This window comes from Galendromus occidentalis, unplaced genomic scaffold (genome assembly GCF_000255335.2).
Source record: "Galendromus occidentalis unplaced genomic scaffold, Mocc_1.1 scf7180000076543, whole genome shotgun sequence".
Taxonomy (NCBI): Eukaryota; Metazoa; Arthropoda; class Arachnida; order Mesostigmata; family Phytoseiidae; genus Galendromus; species Galendromus occidentalis.
In genome coordinates this window covers 688010-706252 of record NW_003804532.1, presented here as the reverse complement: position 1 = coordinate 706252, position 18243 = coordinate 688010, and the positions used below count along the sequence as shown (strand labels likewise).

The window sequence follows — 18243 nt, the reverse complement described above, 5'->3', positions numbered from 1 at the left end:
TCCCGGTGATGGCCTGTCCTTTCAGTGGTCCTACTCGCCACTGGATCACCGCACCGACTGCGTGAATCTTGTTATATGCGAGAGTTGGGAGGACGGATGAAAATAATCAAGCCAAAGATACGACGGTTGGAAATCCTTCCACGGTCGTTCAATTAGGTCAATTCCGGTTTATTTGATTCTGTTGTCGTTCTCAGAGGGACTCGTCAGTAAAGAAGTCAATTTTGCTGATATCTTCGTGTTCTTCGTCGGAATCATTAGCAGGCATCGAAGAACGTCCGATAGCCCTCTCATCCACACGCTCCTCGGGCTCACAATCCTCCAGCCGATATCTCGCAGAGAAAGTGGACGATCGAAGGTCTCCATGCCGGATGATCTCTTGTGTCCTAGCCCCCAGGCTCACACGAGAACTGACTCCGTCCGGAACGGAATCCCGGAGTTGGCATGGACTTGAGATGATCTCCTCGGAGGTCCGCTCGACGCGCTCCGGCATGATGCAAAACGTTTATCCCTAAGCGTTGGCACTAGTGGAGTGAAGCGCATCAATCGACAAGCCGGCTGGCCGGCCTCGCAGAGAACTTTCCCCCGAAGGGAAGGTCTATCGAACGTCCTTTGACCCTCAATTCCCCCCTCTCGAGCGGCGGTTTTTCTATCCATATCGGACCTGGGCCTATTCGGGTCGTGGCATGCCTGAGCACCCGGAAGTCACCGAACACCCTGGGGACGCCCTATGACACAGCCATCCTGCCGTCCTATCCTCTGAAGAGCCTCACGTCCCGATGGGAGATAGATGCCGCGTTCTATCCTTTCTATCGGGCGCGGATGACCAGAGATCTCGAGGCGCACGAGCATCAGAAGGGACCAATGATACCTCCTCCGAATGTCATGCCGCTCTGGTTGGCAATCGTTCCATGTCCGACGTCACGCCGCGAAATGTCGCGCGGGCACGGATTCCGTCAAAACCAGGGGAGTCCCGCGATCCTCGGCCCATTCCTGACAGACGATTCCCCATCGAACCGGAACAAGGCCCAATGTACGATGAGAAATTCAGATTCTACATACGATATCTTCGAACCTGGGGGAAATCTTTTCGACCTCTCTCGATGCAATCGAGGCAGCGTCCGACCCCCATACTCAGGTGCGAATCTTGAGATGAGTCGTTGGCTCTCGGCCGTCTCTAGGAATGGTCTCACGTGTTGCGTGTACGGCATGAGCGTCACGTGCTTCCCCGCCCGTTCTCCCGAAGCCACACCCGCCGCCTCCGATTGGCGGAGACGGATGCTCCTGCGCAAGTTTCCCGTGGGTGTCTTCGTCGAGCGGGCAGGAACTCGAGGATCGTTCAGATTGTCAGTGAGCGGGGAGTTCTCGTATCGCGTCGAAGTGCACTCCACGTGCCAGCATGACAGTGTCGCCGAAGCTGTGCCTCTTCTCCGGATGTGAGTTACGCTTCTCAATCCTTTTTTGTTCGCGGAGCCTTCAAGACTGAATAATGCCAGATAATTCTAAGAGTGACCAGATAGTTCCAAGAGTTGCCAGAGAATGTCGTGACCGTCGGCGTCGCTGGGAATGGGAAATCATCGGCCCCATTCTGTCTGAAGACCGGCGGCGCGGTCGGGTAGTCTGCGCGCTCAGCGCTCGAAGCGAATATTATATACCGCGTATGTCATCCCGAGGAGCGCCTCTTCCGTGTCACGAGCTCACTCGCTGGAGTATCGCCGCTGGCGCGGGAGGCTCTTCCGCTGGTCGGAGTTCCGACCGTAGTTCCGATGAGGAGTCCCTGCAGGATTTCCTTGAATCATCAGACAGTGTCGATCCTAGTTGCCGAAGCTAAATGCCAGTACGGATTTAATTCATTCGGTGGAATCGGATCTCTGGAACCATCGAAGGGAGTCAGACCAAGAACTTCGGTCGCGTACCTATACGAATTTGCGATGTCCTACAACGAAAATATCTTCGTCGAATCCTTGTGTCTGAAAGACACGGAACTTCAGATCAAGCGACCCCGGCGCACGAGTTTGCCAGCTGGCGAACGGAGTCAAGACGCGTACTTTAGCGAAAGGCTCTTCGTGACCCCCTTCAGGACATAAAGATTGCCGAAAACCAGATCTAGATCGTACACAGGTGCGTGAAAATGTCTGTCACGCTCCATGTCAGACCTCGGATTTCGGTTCGAGAGATTTTCGCATGACTCGCGGTTTCACTGCTGATCAGCGGTTGTGCTGAATGGGGAACGACCGGGTCGATTTTGGGCGTGCCAGTATCGATGGGGATTCCTTTGGATTCAATGCCTCATATTGGGGCGGAATTCTGGACTTCCAGGGCGTAAACTCTTTCGGACAAGACAATACGTCGGAGCGCATGAAACAAGCCCGGCAACAATTCGACTCATGGACTCTCAGCTTCCGCCGGAGGGGTATCACTGGCCTTAAATTGCGGTATTCCGCTTGCGAGCTCTGTGGTATTCATTTTCCAAAGTTGAGTGGTCCTATTCTCGGCCTGGTCTTCGGGGAAATCTCCTATACTGCTCCGAGACATTCGATATCAACTAAATTCCTAGAATTCGTCCCGCCAACGGGCATCCTCGATGCCTACCGTGGTACGGCACGGATCCTCGTGTAGAAGAGCTTCGAGCTGCAAGATAAAATCGAGTGATAATAATCGAATGGCGCCTGACCCGACCGCGCTGATGTCTTTCAGAAAGGTATTCATCGGTAGCCGGCCTCATTCCTCCACCCCGCTGTTTCCCCAGAGTGCCATGTCATTACGGGCTCCCCGATACATTACCTACACGAGAGAGCTCGCTAGTCAGGTCATACATTACACTCTGACCTACGGTTCGGACAGAATAATAAAAATATCTAATTCAAATACTCCAAATATCGGCTCACTCTCCGATCCTTCGGAACACTGGCAATGCAGAGCACGTCATCAAAGTCATCAGGAATCCACCCGAGCGGGGAGGACCGTCCACATGCACAAGCTTTCGCCCATTATAACGGTGCCCACAGTCACTTCCATCCTGTGTGACCTGTGGAACATTGTGCACGATGCTATTTGTCGGATTTGCGCCGGTGAATTAGAAATGACGGCGGCGAAATTCGAGAAGTAGTCATTCCGATTTCCTCTCTGAATACGGGGGAGCTTCGTATAGCCTGCTCAAAGCACCGAGAGAAACAGTCCGGATGACTTGCGGTGAGTCCAAAACTTTCCGCTCCTCCCCACAATGTGCGATATAATATCGAGACTGTCGAACACTGCTAGACAGCAGCCTATGGAAAATCAGCAATTGGAAGGCTCTGGAGTTGCTCGTGTACTATTCAGTCAGCCTGTCGGACGCTCTCGCGGCGCTCGAGCGCGAATCTCTTCAAAAAGAGTCCGCGTCCAGCTGCGCTCGCGTACTTGCAGGCGCGCGCTTTACCCCTCACCCCTCTGTGGATCGATGTTGGTGAATTTTCGGAGGGCGATGGACGGAGTCGCGCACATAATTTGCATTTCTCCCAATAAAGCTCCAGCTTCATCCGATCTGAGGATAATATTTTCGGCAAATAACTGCTGTGGGCTTGCATCGAGGAGTCTCTGAGCACTCCAAGACGGAAGCAAAACTTTGGCAGCCGCTAGCGCAAATCTGCCTCAAGGATGTTGGGAGCAGATGCGCAAAGAATTCATGGAACAGAAGAAAGATAGACTCGAAGGGTGGCTGCTCCTCTTGTCCCCCTCGAAAGGCAGATCATGATGCATCCGTATAGGTTCGGCGAGGGAAAGCTCCGAATACATTTACGACTCGAGCGATCTCAAATCACGTTTAAGACATACCCCGCGCCCATCAAATGAGAAGCGATGCGCCAAGCTCTCTAGAATGAGGAGCCCGGAGGTATCGCGATGAGCGTATCCCTGGAGACGGTTCTTCCGTGCTTTAAGTTTTTTCCCAGCTTGCTCACTGGAGGCAAAGTCGAAACAATCTTTTCTGAAATCCAAGCCGGACTCTCGGCCGGAGGACTCAATCACAAAGCACCCTTGCCTGGAATTGGGTTCCCTCGAAGGAGGATCGACAGCCATAGGATTATCCCGGTGTGTAAGCCATCCTCGATCGCTGCTCGTGATTTTTGATACGCAAAAGTTCCGGTTGAACGATGTGAGTCTCCAAGCAGCTCCTGATATCAAGATCGGGAGTCCCACAGACCTGAAGTTTCTCGAGGAGCTCTGCGGCGTACGCTGTCGATGGCTTAAGTCGTGGCTGGAGCTCATTTGATTTCCAGTCCGCAGCAGCGGTGCTTTTAGGCGACCCGAGTCTCTGAGGAACAGTTGTCCCTAATTTGGTTATTCATCAACGAACTTTGTCTACGACTGTTCCCGTTGAAAAGTAGAGTTCCTACCTCTCAGTGCGTAGGTGGACGCTCGGCAGCGAGGCGGCGGGGGATGAATGGGCACACCGTAGAGCAGGACAAGAACGGTTCCCTCTTTTTCCCAACGACAGCAGATCTCTCCCTTGGGAAAGCTAATTTCAAGTCCCTGAACTCAAACTGCCGAGGAAAGATGATTTTGAACGTTTCCCCAGCCTGCATCACCGAAACTGACTTCGCGAGTTGCTGCATAAAGCAGCTCGCGAGAAACTCGACGCCTCTCCGATCTCATGGGAAATTGATCTGTCTTAAAATCTCGGGGAAAGTTTGAAACTTGATTGTCCAAGCTGCTAACTCCAGCGTCGAGAAGTCACGTTGCACCTGTCGAAAGTGATTCCTCGCTTCGCATAAAAATAACTCTCATGCCCCAGCGATCCGTAGAGTAGAAAGTTTGATGGTGAGCTGAAACTCAAAGTGCTAGCCACCGCAAACAATCTCAAGACGAGCTCCAGCAGCCGAAATCTCCTAATTCACCCGGGCTTATTCAAGAGCGAGATGTATACGAGTCAAGCCCAGAGACGGAAATCGAATCTTCAAATTCAGGGCTGATCCCGTTGAGGGATATTTGATTTTTTAATGCATACGTGATATTGGGAAAACAAACACGTTTTTGCTGCGCGCGATTGCTCGCCCCCCGCTGCAGCTCTCCGTACTAAGCCAATGAGCTCCTCTTCCGACACCGCGTTCCACATAGGTATTCCTCGATCCAGGCCATGCGAAAGGATCGTCCGACCAGACACCCTTGCCCAAAAAGTTCCGTCTTGCCATAACTGGTATTAGGGGTCATATACAGCTTTGTAACTTTGCTTTCCTGTCCAGTGCAGTAGCATTAACATGGCCCCATAAACGTACGATACTCTTCCGCCGCCTGCATAAGACTTAAGGCACTCGCTCGCCCTCTTGCGCCCCCTAGCCCCGTTCGTCCGTCCCGATACGCTCTCTCGGGTCAAATCGAGTTAGGAGGCATTGAACGAGTGAAGGCGATCCCAGTGGCGAACGCGCTCGAACACGAACAGCTACACAGACATTCACACACGCAAGCTCCCCCATACAAGGTAGCAGCATATTCATACGTGAGAGAAACAGCATCGGGGACCCGACCACACAGATCTGATTATAACCCTATTTCAACTAGCGCTGCGGCGGTCACTGTCGATCTTGGTTATCTCACTATCGAGAGCGAGGCAAGACGTTGAGAAATAGAACCCCTACGAATCAGCGAGGACCGATAGCGGTCATCTATCATGCGGAAGAACCGTGAGGAAACAGAGATTTGTCCGCCGCCGCCGCTCCCGCCCGCTTGAGGTTCACGGCATGAAAACAACGGGAAACACGCAGTCACCTATGCAGCCGATTCCCTTCCGGCAGTGTTGCTGGTCTATTCGCTTTCCTTCGTAGCCCGCTCGGTTCTCCTCTTCCAATAAAAGCGTTCATACATTCTTGATCAACTCAATCACTGCTACAAAAACCCATCCCGCTGTTGCACTCGGTTCCCCCTCAGAGCGGATCTTGTCTAAGCTCTCCATTTTCTTGCATGTCAACAGCGACTTTCGAAAGACGCACAACCGACAACAACCGAAAAACGCTCATGGAGGATGTTGCAGCATCGTCGTCGAGTTTCTAGCGGAGTTTCATATATCGCATCCGATATCTTGGCGGCTTCGGACCGCTTTCAGTTAGGGACGTTCTCGAGCTTCGACTCAGAACGATGCGGGAGCGGAGAGGTCAGACTTCGTCGAGATCCCGCGAGCCGACGGAGAGAAGCGAAACCCGAGCGGCAGCCGACACTGTTACCGCACAGCCCAAACAGCCTGTAGAAACGCATTTGGTTTACTGCAAACACGATCTGTGGTGCAATGTTCTGCTGTCTAATGAAACAGCGGGACGTCTGTGTCTCGCCCGGTTTCTCCGAGCAGACTTGTTGTCCTGCCAATCCCGTCGGCGTCCTAATTAAACAACCGACTAAGCAGTGGAAAGACACTCGTCCCGTCATTGAGTTTTCGTCGCCAACGGTGTCATCAGGAAATCTCGAAACATCGTGGAATTCAGTCGTCCCGTGTCTCGCGTCCATCGACGTAAGGATTTCTTTGTTCGCCTCGAGCGAGGGCAGCTCTCGTGTAGCGCTGGCTAGAGCCCATTTGCATGAGGGCCATTCAGAGCGTAGGAAACGCGCACAAGAGACATCGGAGAGTGTGACAACTCGATGATTGTGCCGCGTTTTCGTTCTGGTGATTTCCTCGAGAATCTCTCCCAATTATCTCCATCGTAATGAGAGCGACAAGGCAAACCGCACAATTGCTCACCCGGCACGGCAGCTGTCGCTGTTCGTTTTCTCCCATTAGATTCAAAGGCGGAGGGTCGAGCGCGGACTCCCTTTCAGACTAAATTAAAACCACTGCCGTCGAGAAGGGTCCCGCGGTGGACAAGGACCAGACAATAGAAGCTGGCGACCAAGCACAGCAAAGAGTGAACCCGCAAGCGAGAGGGGACGGGGGGTTGACATCCTCTTGGGTAAAGGCCAACGGGGTGACAGTTGAGTGGTAATTATCTACCCGCGACTCGAGGGGATACAAGTGAACACGGTTTCGCCGCGCCGGCTTAGCTCGCAGATGTTACAAAGCTTTGTCAAACGACCCTGCAGAGCATCGAAGCCCCTGGGGTGCCGCTGTTGAATCGAAAACACCGGTCTCATTGATATAATATGTTGACCCGTCCAGCTCTGTTCCGAAGACTTGCAAGTTCTCGCACGCTGGAACATCACCGCATGCCACGAATCTCTCGATGCGGACGGCTCACCGAATTGGCTATTCGCTCGGTATGGTTCATTAAAGAAGTCACTTCTCAATGACTTGTAATAATAATGATAAAAGGGCTGTACCCGGGGAGGTGAGGATTGACAGAGGACGAGACGTTTCCGACTATCGATTCGCTCTCCGTACGTGGGACCTCCAAGCGTTCGGTCCCAGAAGCGGCAGCGTTGAACGGCGCGTTCGAATATTCGGAATCATGATAACCTCGCGCTGCTCAAGTTCGCTCCAATGACGAAATCAGACATAGCAGCGTAAGAGCCTTCTTTTCGGTTCAAAGCAAGAGTTCAGACAAATCAAGCCGATTGAAAAATGTTTGCGGAATCGAACGATGGGACGCACGCGACTTATTTCTGATGAAAAATGCATCACCGGCATGCCCTTCATTTAGTTCGACCCCGCGCAATGCCAGGCCGAATGTTGTCGAACAGATATTCACCCAGTCCGAACTTTCGTCGCGCGTCCAAATCAGAGTGGTCGGGGGCAACCCTCTGCTCACACATATACGTAGAGATGGACGAGTGGTGTGAAAATAAGTTCGCTAGCTCCATCGCTCACAAGTCGGCGCTTCAGTCGCGGTATCAGTCCACCGAGGAGCCGATCGGCGTCGATACACAACAGAACACCAGCGAATTGGCGAGTTCTACCTCCGTCTTCAATCGAATTATCGGCGACGTGAATAAATGTCTTCGCGGTATGCCTGCATTCGAGACGAGGAGCATAGACTAATGATATGTTCGTTCTCCGCTTTCGACTCTTCGGCTAATCTATGGCGACAGCTACTCCGCGCGGATAGCAAGACCGCAACAAGACGGACGGAGTTAGCGGAGATAACATCTCGGTGATCGATCCGGAATCCTAGGATGGATATCCGATTGCCCTCCCCTCCCCCAGCCGGGTCCGCCCGCAGCGCTTGCGTTCTTGAACCCTTCAGATCGTATTTAACTTTCGAAGAAAACCATGGAGAAGTCCTCCGAAGCGAAGGAGCCTACGCGGCGTCCGACAATCGTCTCTTCCCGTCTACCGGTTTCGTTCACGTTACTCCCACTCCTACTGCTACTCCTTGTTGCTCTTCCAAGGCCTGTACTCCTCAAGGAGCCCGCGAGCGGCTCCGAGCTTATCTATTATGATGATAGAGCCATATATAACGCTACTTGTTGTATCTGCTTACCCGTTCTCGCAAAGACGAGGAACAACTGGGAACATCACTACTGAGTGAGAGGGCATTCGAGGAGAGAAACGAGGGGTAGGTGGAATTCGGAGACGAGCAGCTAGACGGCGGACTCGAGGCGACTAGGCCCTCCGGCAAATCAGATTACGTGAGAAGCGGAGACCAGACCACCCCATCGAAGATGACACCTTGGCTCTTTGTTCTGTCAGGGATGAGATGACCGCTCCAGATGACTCGCTTTGAGTCCTGCCGCCTGATGTTCCACAGCTGGGCCAAACGTTTGACATCCTTTGATTCGCGGGAACCCCCATCCAACCGCTAAGTCTATTCGGCCCCGCCCGCTCATCTCACGGGTGTGCCTTTTGTCGTCATCGTTGGTCATCTGGAGCTTATCTTGTTTTCGTTAGGGTCCAAGATGTGGATATCAAGTCCGAGCTCCTACTTAGGTGGCGGAGCCATAAAGTGGTTTTGTTATTGAAGAAAGACGTTGCACCCCGAAGGTATGTGCACATTAAGGTAGCTAACACTGCTATTCGAGCGGCAGTAGCTTGTGGTTGCTCGCCGACTCCCTCTTTGGCCGTGGCGGCTAGGGGTAATACCCTATCTGTATGCCCGAGCATCTCGCAAGCCAAACGACCCGGGGGCCGACAGCACAGCCTCATTCGAAGGGAGAGGAGCGATCCTGCGCTTCAAATATTTAGATACATTTCTCAGCTTACAGAATTACAGCCATGCGAGCCTGAGTTGAGTGGGGACGACCGAAAAAATATGACGGGTAACAGAGAAAGAATTTGTTTTTAGTGCTTCCGCCTGGCTTCGGTACGCTCATCCGAGAAGCCAGGTCACCTCGCTGAAAGCGTTCCGCAGATTTCATTAAAACACGGTTCGTTTATTTCTTCGCGCGGGACCCGTGGTCGCCACATCGGATCGGATTATTTTGATCGGTCGCCAGACCGAGCCGCTTGGAGCAGAGGTATCTCCCCGAGAAATTTGAATCGAGCGCCACGCGTCATCCGCGACGCTGCGGACCCTCGAGACAGCGAGCGTCGATTCGAATTCGACGCGTTTTCCGCGTTCCCCAGAGACCACACTGGTACGAACGAGTCACCGTGGAGGAGTTGGCAGCTTTTACCGCCTTTACCACTGTTGTGAGAATTCGGCTCTTGCGAAAGCCGAGCTGAACGCGCGAACGAGCGAATAAGAAAGAGATGAGGAGACGCCGGGAGAGACCGGCCGAGGGGGGAAAAGTGCAAAACAGATGATTTGTTTCCTTGAAGTGTGAGATAAAGAATGAGTGAGAAATGACGAGAGTGACTGAGAGGAACGAGAATGGGACTCTAGCCACCCATCCCACCAACCGACCGACCGACCAAACCCGTCTGCACTGCTCCCTCGCCCGCCCGGCGGCGAGCTCCCGAAAAGGCTAAATGATTTCCCTGTAGACCTACCGCACTTTTAGCATAAGTCTGCGATAAATAAGTAAAGGAATAACTTTCATTCTCTCTCTCATCTGCCGCATGGTGTCCAGCTGTTTCGGCTGTCGGAAAATAAGACTTCGTGTCACTCCGAGAACAAAGGACGCGGTGCGTCAGAACACGAGGAATAGCTCGGGTGGGCACTTCTGACGGAAATTCAAATCGGCCCTGGAACCGTGTGAGATACCTCGGTTCTTTTGCATCGATATCGATTTGCGTTCACCAATAGCAGGCCGTTGGGACGAGTCGCCGCAGGAACTGCGAAAAATCTTTTCGAACAACTTGATACAACTCGAAAAACCATCCCCCTCGAAGATTTCCAAGACGAGAGCTTTTCGGTGTTTCCATCTTCGTGCCATCGATTTCGCGGCGGAGCAATTGAAAATCGAGGAGGAATCCTCGAAACTTTCTCGCTAAGAAAACCGCCGGTCCCGACTGAAGTGAAGTGGCCTCGCGTCACGTCCTCGCAATGCTTTGCTTCGATCATCCGGTGATTGGACGATACCGGCAAATCGGCGGAAAGCCTCAAAACTAGCGGTACGATCGGTCGGTCGGTCGTTCGGTCGAGCTTGCAGACACGCGAGCGAATGGGAACTGTTTGATTCCATCGTCCCCGCCACGGCCATATTGAATTTGAAACACATCCTCCTTAAAATGTTATTAACTCGCTCTCTCCCCGTTGATCGGAAGGGATTGCGAAGTTTTTACTGTTCTTCGGCAAGAGCTTAGCTTCGGTTCCAGAGCTCCGGGCCGTCGGAGACGTCTCATGATTCCTTCACTACTTAAGCCGAACGGTGTTCGTCGGTCACAGAGTCACGCAAGCCGAAGGATTTTCCTACGTCCGCTAGGCCTTCGTGTCATGAAAAGCAGAGTATCAGAGAGAGGCACGGGCTGACCGGGCATTCCCTGCGTTCCGGGAGCTTCCTGATTGGTTTGGATCTGAACTGAGATCTCGATTCTCTCCCTTTCAGTTGTGGTCCGCTCGCTGCTGCTCGCAGGAACCTGCGACGCGATGTCCTCGATCTCGGTAAGAAAATCGTGCTTCCGCCTGATTCCTCCGATTCGCTCGTTCTCCGGAACAGCTTTTATTTGGGCGCTCGACCAGGGACTAGCTCTCGCCCGCGAGGCGGTCGACGGGTATCGTCTGATGCGCTCTGTCTGTGATTCTTTCTCGTACCGACTTCAAACTGTCCCGGAGTCAGTCCACGAAATTCGAAACACATTTGCGCCCTCACGTTCAGAGACATTACGACGCTAAGCAAAGCCGCTTTATAATAACTTCATCCCCGCAAGCCGAGTCCGCGAATGCTTCGCGTCTCTCGCTCGACCCTGTTTCGCGCCGACCGTGCGAGACTAGGGAGCCAGCCGTTTCGGAGTCCGAGGAGTTTGCCGTCATTGACCCCGTGTTTGTCCTTACGCTCTATCTGAGCAGATTCCATCTGTTCAATAATAACTTTGTCACGATCGCGCACTCTCTCCGAATGTTCCTCGAGCTCCTGAGCGCAGTGAGCTTTTCGAACCAAGTTTCGGAATACCCTTGCCTCACTGTCTCGCAAACCTGCTCGATGCCATCCGAGACGCGCCTATGTTTGAAGCGAGAAAGAAATTCAGGTTTCCTGATGACCTCTTTGCAGATACAAACGCACTCGATGTCCCCACCTCCGAAAAATGTGCAGCATTTCTACCGCTACCGGAGACCACCGCGGTCGCTCGAAGAGGACGAACCTCGGCGGCCGAATATCTCTCTGGATCTGGAATATCTCGATTACGATAACGGCAACGAGGTCCTAACAAATCAGAGTTAGTCTCAACTTACCAACTCCGGAGAGCTAATCTCATACCCCGTTGAATCTCCGTTGAATTTCCAGAAACTATTCGCTCAGGTTTTCCATTTTCGATCCAGAGGAGCCATACACGCATCAACCTGTGGTCTTGGAGCAAGAAGATCCCCACTTCGCCGAGCCCATACCGAGTGTGACGGTGGCCGCAGGGAAAACAGCTGAGCTCAAATGCATCATCGAGAATCTCGGAAACTACACAGTGAGGGATTCCGTTGCATTCTCTGCTCCCATTCTCTGCGTCAGAGCCGTAGACGAGCTATGATGAGGACTCTGGGCGTTTTACAGGTCGCATGGCTGAATGTGGACAAGCAAACCTTGCTCGCGGTTCACACGCACGTCATTTCGAACCAAGATCGTGTTCGGGTGAGTCATAGCGGTCATCGAGAATTCTCCCTGCTAATCGAAGATGTCCGGCCGGAGGACTCGGGCTACTACATGTGTCAAGTGAATACGAGACCGATGAAGAATCAAGTCGGATTCCTCAACGTCGTAGGTGAGTTTATCTCTCCTCATATAGCCTTTACACCTCGGGGGAATCTTCCCGTCGGGAGATTAAAAAAAAACATCCCTGATTACGATCCCACCACGTAGTTGCGCCGTACTTCTTGGAGAGCGTCGGCAGCAACATAACCGTGCGCGAGAACGATAACGCCGTTCTGCGATGCCACGCCGGCGGGAACCCCCAACCGAAAGTCACGTGGCGGCGAGAAGATTCTCAGGTGAGTCAATAGACCGAGAGCTGTCGTCAAGGAGGCGATGGAGGAAATACATCAAAGTGTCCTTAGTTTCTCCCAGCTACCACTGTACGAACGATCCGGATATCTATGAAGTGCCTCGTCTTCAGGTCTTCAATTTGGAAAGGCGCCTCAAAGCCACCACCTATCAGGGCTCAGAGCTTCATCTCCGCGGCGTCGGTCGCAAAGACATGGGCGTGTACATCTGCCTGGCTTCAAACGGTGTACCCTCATCGATCAGTCGCAGGATCCATCTGGAAGTCATATGTAATGAAGTGGAAAACGACTCGATCTACGATAAAAGATTTCATGCTAGATCCATTGATCTATTGATGTCTGTTTAAGAGCAATTCACGAGCTACTGCTAATCTGATACTGAGCTCTTCTATTTCTCAGTTCCACCTCTGATCAGGGTACCTCACCAGCTCGTTCAGGCATCTTTAGGGGACAACGTCATCTTGGAATGTCATGTCGAGGCATCCCCCCTCGCAGAGCCCGTTTGGCTTCATCGGAGTCAGCGTCTGGGATCCGACCACAAGTACCACACTTCCAATAGCCAGGAGGACCTGCGAACGACAATGAGACTGCGCGTCAAAATCACGCACCGTAGCGATTTCGGGATGTACAGATGCACGGCGCAAAACAAAATTGGCCACACAGAGGCGAAGATCACCCTACTGGGTACGTAGTGTCCCGAGTCCCAACGTGCGGGGCTTCGTGCAGGTTCATGACATCAATTCACCTGATCAGCTGTGGTGTTCCGAGTAAATACTCCTTGTTCATGGATCGGGAGTCGACATAAAGATAAGGTTCCGCTTTCACAGAAAGACGTCCAACCTCGATGCCGACGACCACAACTGTCAGGCCAACGAAAGCTCCCCGAAAACCCAGCAAAAGACCTTCGCAATCGTTATCCCCGCCGACCACGCCCCTGATGTATTGGATTACGACGAAGGCACCTGTATTCGTCAGCATCTTCGACATAAATAAGGGCAATATGTCGACGTTGTGGCATCGGAACAGAGCTCGAGGTGACAGGAGCAACGACACACATTTTGAGCAGAATAAGGATTAGAGGATCCGCAACGGATAGGAGGAAAAGATTTGAAACATGTTTTCCTTTTTTCCAGAATCGTCGAGTATGGCCTCTGAAGCTGTCTGCGGCTGCACTTCAACGATGCATTTACTCCTTACAGGATTGGTGTTAGTCCGTATCGTCTTTATGCCTCGAAATTTATGAAGGCACTTTGTTGAATCTAGCTCATCACCACCAATACCAATAATAGACTGTTTGTAATGCCTCAGTACAATACGAAGATCTCAATAGTTGATCGAAGCGTAAGCCGGCACCAGATACCCACCGATGTGCGGCGTAGGCCTCGCGGTATTTCGAAGCATGGCAGCATCTGCAGCGTCGAGTATAATAATTGAGACAGCAAGCGACTTCATGTAAACTATCGTTTCATCATTAAAGACGAGTTTCTTAAGATCGACGTCCTTCTCTTCTCGCCATCTCTGGTGAATAGCTCTACGAACCACTCGTGGGGCTCTCACCACCAGACAAGGAGGTTATCAAGACCCTTGGAACTTCTCAGAGATGCTCAGAGGACAGGACCTGAGCCCATCCCCTCGAAGTGCCGAGGTATGACCAGAGCCGAGGAGGGATCCCTAACCCGAACATTCGCGGAAGCAGAAGTCCATTGTAATCCGGCTCGGTGCACGAGCTCCGTGGATACAGTCACGGGAGGGATATCCAGTCCATCGACTCAGCAGAAGTGGAAAGCGGTCAACTGTGGCCTCAATTAGGCAGAGATGCCAGCAGCTTGCGGAAGCCTACGTAGGTGATGTTTTGTCGCGCTTTGACCGAAAGAGGTCCTTGTGACTGAAGACGGATCCCCTATTCCGATGCTTGAGATCCGATTCGGGCGACATACAGTTCGAGGACCATCTTGTAGGCTCAATTTTTCTCAGTCACGTGTAGCGTGCCTCGCATGAGCGGCACAGATTTTCCCGCCTGCTCGCCGAGAGCCCCACCCGCTGCCTCCGATTGGCTGAGACCGATGCTCTTGCGCAAGCTTCCTGTGCCTGCCTCGCTTGAGCAGGCAGGAGGATCAGGGACGAGAGTCGTGCGGACCTTCAACGAGCACGAAGCTCCGCCGACGTCTTAGCTCAGCATCGATGCTCTCCCACGAATGAGTCTGACAGTGCCATAGGAGTTGTGTTGCGATTTCTGGTGTGATGGGGTGTCTGCGTGAAGCAATGTCCAGAGGTTTTCCCGAAGCTCCCTCGGAAGCATCGGCGCAGTGTCGACCACGTTCCGTCTAGTGCTCGAATATGGGGGCTGAGTGTCTCGAACTCTCACGGGGCTCATCGGTCGCAAGGGCCCACGCGGTATCTCTTCGATTGAGAGGAATTTGGAAAGAGGTCAGAACGCCATCATCCCCGAGTTCCCTTGCATCATCCGGGAGCCGATTGGACTCGAGCTCTCTGGAAGTGCTCGCCTGAAGGCTTACAATCATTTCATTTACATTTACCTACCTGTGATTCATCCGGAAGCCGTCGAACAATTTCGCTACGCATGTTCAGTCAGTAGCCCTCCATGAGCGCCTTGCCGCTACGGTTGAATGCTCAACTAGTTCTCATCCAAGATCAGGATGAGAATTCCAGCCCGCTGTGGGCCAACATCACCGAGTCTCTGGCGTTGCTCTCGCCTGAAGCTTGACGTATCGCTCTCGGGACATTGCCAGCAGGAGCGGCGAATTCCCCGGAATCGAGGGACATTTTTTCATCATTCACTCGGCGATTGACGATGCATCACGAAGCACGATCGGTGGAAATATGCCCCGGCGGTGTTCGACGCAGATTGAATTCCTCCATTTATCCCTGCGATTGAGGATCAGAGTCGGACGTCTCTGGCCTCGTGCAGAGTGGTCTTTCGAACAAAATTCGCTCAGGCACGCGTCGAGAAAGACTCGACTGTGGCGCCTCTTGCCCGAGAGTCGAGATCGGGACTCATTTGGTCTCCTGTCCGCAGCGGTGCATCTCCTGAGCAACTCGAATCTCCCGCGAGCTGTGATCTCGAATGCGGTTATCCATGGATGAGCCCTCATGGAGACGTGATTCTATCTCGAGCGCGAATCGTCTCGCGCAATCCGGTGTCCAGCCTCCTGAACGGAGAGTTCCGTGGAGACTTTCGCGGGAATCGACTGCAAACTCAGACGAGGAGCCTGAGGGGAGACTATCGGCAAGACCTTGCCTGGCTCGCCTTCGCTCCAGCGGTGTACCCGCAACAAGGGGAGAAAGTCAGAGGGAGCGGAGTGAGTGTCTCAATGACACGAGAATTCTATCCCAGCTCCGCTGGCCCTCGACAGACTCCCTCATCGAGCCCCGCTCACCGCCTAATTCGATCTCGGTGTGTTCGGTGTGAGGCGTAATAACCGATTCCGAGTTCTGTTTCTCTTTTTATCTGTCCACAGTCGCGCGCGCACCGCTGAAAACGAATGGTGTTGTCCATGAAGGGACGATAAATGCCTGAGAGAAATGAAAACCGACTCACTAGCTCGCCGTCTTAGCGTACCCGTTGGTCCGGCCGTTCGTCTGTCCGCCTCCGCACGGTTCACAGGAGCCTCATCGAGTCGGGCCAGACAAAGCGAGCTCTGAAGGAAAGGGGGAGAATCAAGTAGCGAATGCGCCCTCAGACGATGGGGAGCTCCGAGGGGAAAGACCACACTTGCACATCCTCCCGAACAGGATATCGGCACATATTCACGCTCGAGAAATTCAGCGAAATTCCGAGCATGGAGATTTGATCTTCTTTCAGTTCAATCACCGCAATGGCGATCGTAGAGCGGGATGGATAGCTTCGCTCGCCTCAATCATCTGCCTGTCGTTCAGCGAATCGGGACCTAGACTCTTCTGACGACCCTCTAATGTGGAAATCTCTGCTGCCATACGATAGCGGTTTTACGAAAAATGGCATGCGCGAGACACGGCTCCACAGCGCAGCGCGCCAAAGTCTGTTGCGTCACAGTTACTTTTTCCTTTGCCTCCTCCGGAGCCCGGCTCTCCGGTTCGAGGGGGAACGTCCATACATTCTTGATCAGTCAATCTATACATGGCAAACCCACCCCGTTGTTGCAGCTGATACGGTCTGATGTGAGAGTGAATTTTCTCTAAGCTCTCAGTCCCTTGCATGTCCGCAGCAACTCCCGAACGACGCTGAGTATCGCAGAACTCGTCGAATCGTCCACGACATTCGAACGAGCGGCTAAAACCAAGCAGTCTTATTGTCTGGACGAATCCATTCTATTCGAGACTATATGCGGGCAATCCGTCTCGAAACGGAATTCATATCTCCTGTGAAGATCATCGACGGATAGCTGAGAGCTTGGAGCCCTCCGCAGGTCGCACGCGGCCATGCATTGACCTCATTGATGCAGAACCTCTGGGAGGATCTCTGGTTCGAACCCGGCAGCCGGCGATTTTCATATTCTTGGGAAAATACTGGAATACAGTGATTCCTCAGACTTGGGCGATGGAAAACCCGATTTCGGAAACTTCCTGTGAGTGGTCTCGAATTCTCATGGGGAACCATCAGCTGACTACGGCTCACTCCGACATCATCGTCCCAGGATTTGCGTTCCAAATAATTCTTGAAATCCTGCATTCGAAGGTTTGATCTTTCATCGTCTAGTGGTTTGTTTCTTGACGAGTTCATCCTCAGAGATCTTTTCGATTGGAAAGGGGTCGACGCCGGCGCTCAGCAATAAATCCCCTCGATAGTCCCCGCCTGCGCGAAGCAGATTCTTCACGCTTGGCCGCGCCTCAAGACTTAACCGTGGGGGAAATCTATCGGACTTCATTGAACAATGAAGTTACCAATGCACTAAATCGTCGCGGCGGTCGAGCTCTCACAGCATCGAATTCCGATCGCTCATGAGCTCACAAGTCACTGAAAAGAACCGAGGATCGTCGACGTTGGACGGAGGACATAAGAGCGCGGTCTTCTTCGACGGCAACCCAGGTTGCTGTGGCTCTCTCAAAGTGTATCTCTTCGGGCGGAAGTTACCACGAAAGGAAGGAACGGATCAAACGAGCGGATACGCGACGGACGGGCCCGCCGACATCGAGAAGATCGCTAACCTAGCCACGCATCAGTCCATACTGGCGATTCCTCCCGCGAGTGGGCAAACCATGAGGGTTTGCAGAAATCCTCGTGAAATACGCTCGACGTCGTATCTCTCTTCGTGTGTCATAGCATGATACGGCATTTGAGACAGTTTGAGTGCTGTTACAGGTTACAGAGTGCTGGAGGTTGGGAAGCTTGTATAAAATGAAACCAGGCCGTGTTTCACCTTGTTGTCTCATCGTCTGGAATTTGCGTCCATCAGGATCCAAATGCCGTGACCCGCGATGGATGGAGCTTCCAGGGACCCTCCACCTCGCCGTCAGATCTAGATGAACGTGCCATCCTGCCAACCACGATCGATCCCTCCCAGTAAATCAGCTTCATACACATCACCACACCTCTCTGGTTCATGCCATCGGTAAAAGTCTTTCGGTTGTCCCATTTGCGTTCTCTGGGGAAAGCTGACCATATTCGTGAGAATCGTTTGAGTGAAGATATATGTGAGTGTCCTCCGAGCGCTTCCCTCGCCCCAAACAATAGTGGAAGATGGTAGTCCTGTGCAAACGAGAAAGGAGAGCTTTACGGAGCGTCACATGCAAGTCTTTTTCGGGAATTGCGCTTGCTTAGAGAAGGAGCTCGCACGGAACTGACAGGCAGCTCGCCGACAGACGTCAGGGAGTTGGTGGCGCC

At 52.7% G+C, this 18243-nt stretch overlaps 1 protein-coding gene across 1 annotated transcript; it reads left to right on the top strand.

Annotated features, from left to right (window-relative positions):
• The first annotated feature begins 7717 nt into the window (after window positions 1-7717).
• On the top strand, window positions 7718-13906 carry LOC100904644 (lachesin). The gene is made up of 10 exons (XM_029113301.1): window positions 7718-7898; window positions 10822-10877; window positions 11485-11650; window positions 11754-11890; window positions 11977-12184; window positions 12283-12410; window positions 12536-12692; window positions 12822-13106; window positions 13250-13456; window positions 13556-13906. Exons 1-10 carry the CDS (start codon window positions 7718-7720, stop codon window positions 13663-13665), a joined length of 1635 nt encoding a protein of 544 aa, XP_028969134.1. The 3' UTR covers window positions 13666-13906.
• The last annotated feature ends 4337 nt before the right edge of the window (window positions 13907-18243 follow it).

Coding starts and splice junctions, on each gene's coding strand:
- LOC100904644 (XM_029113301.1), top strand. CDS start 7,718: ATGGACGAGTGGTGTGAAAATAAGTTCGCTAGCTCCATCGCTCACAAG. Junction 7,899..10,821: donor CGTGAATAAATGTCTTCGCG/GTATGCCTGCAT, acceptor TCTCCCTTTCAG/TTGTGGTCCGCTCGCTGCTG. Junction 12,411..12,535: donor GGCGGCGAGAAGATTCTCAG/GTGAGTCAATAG, acceptor CCTCGTCTTCAG/GTCTTCAATTTGGAAAGGCG.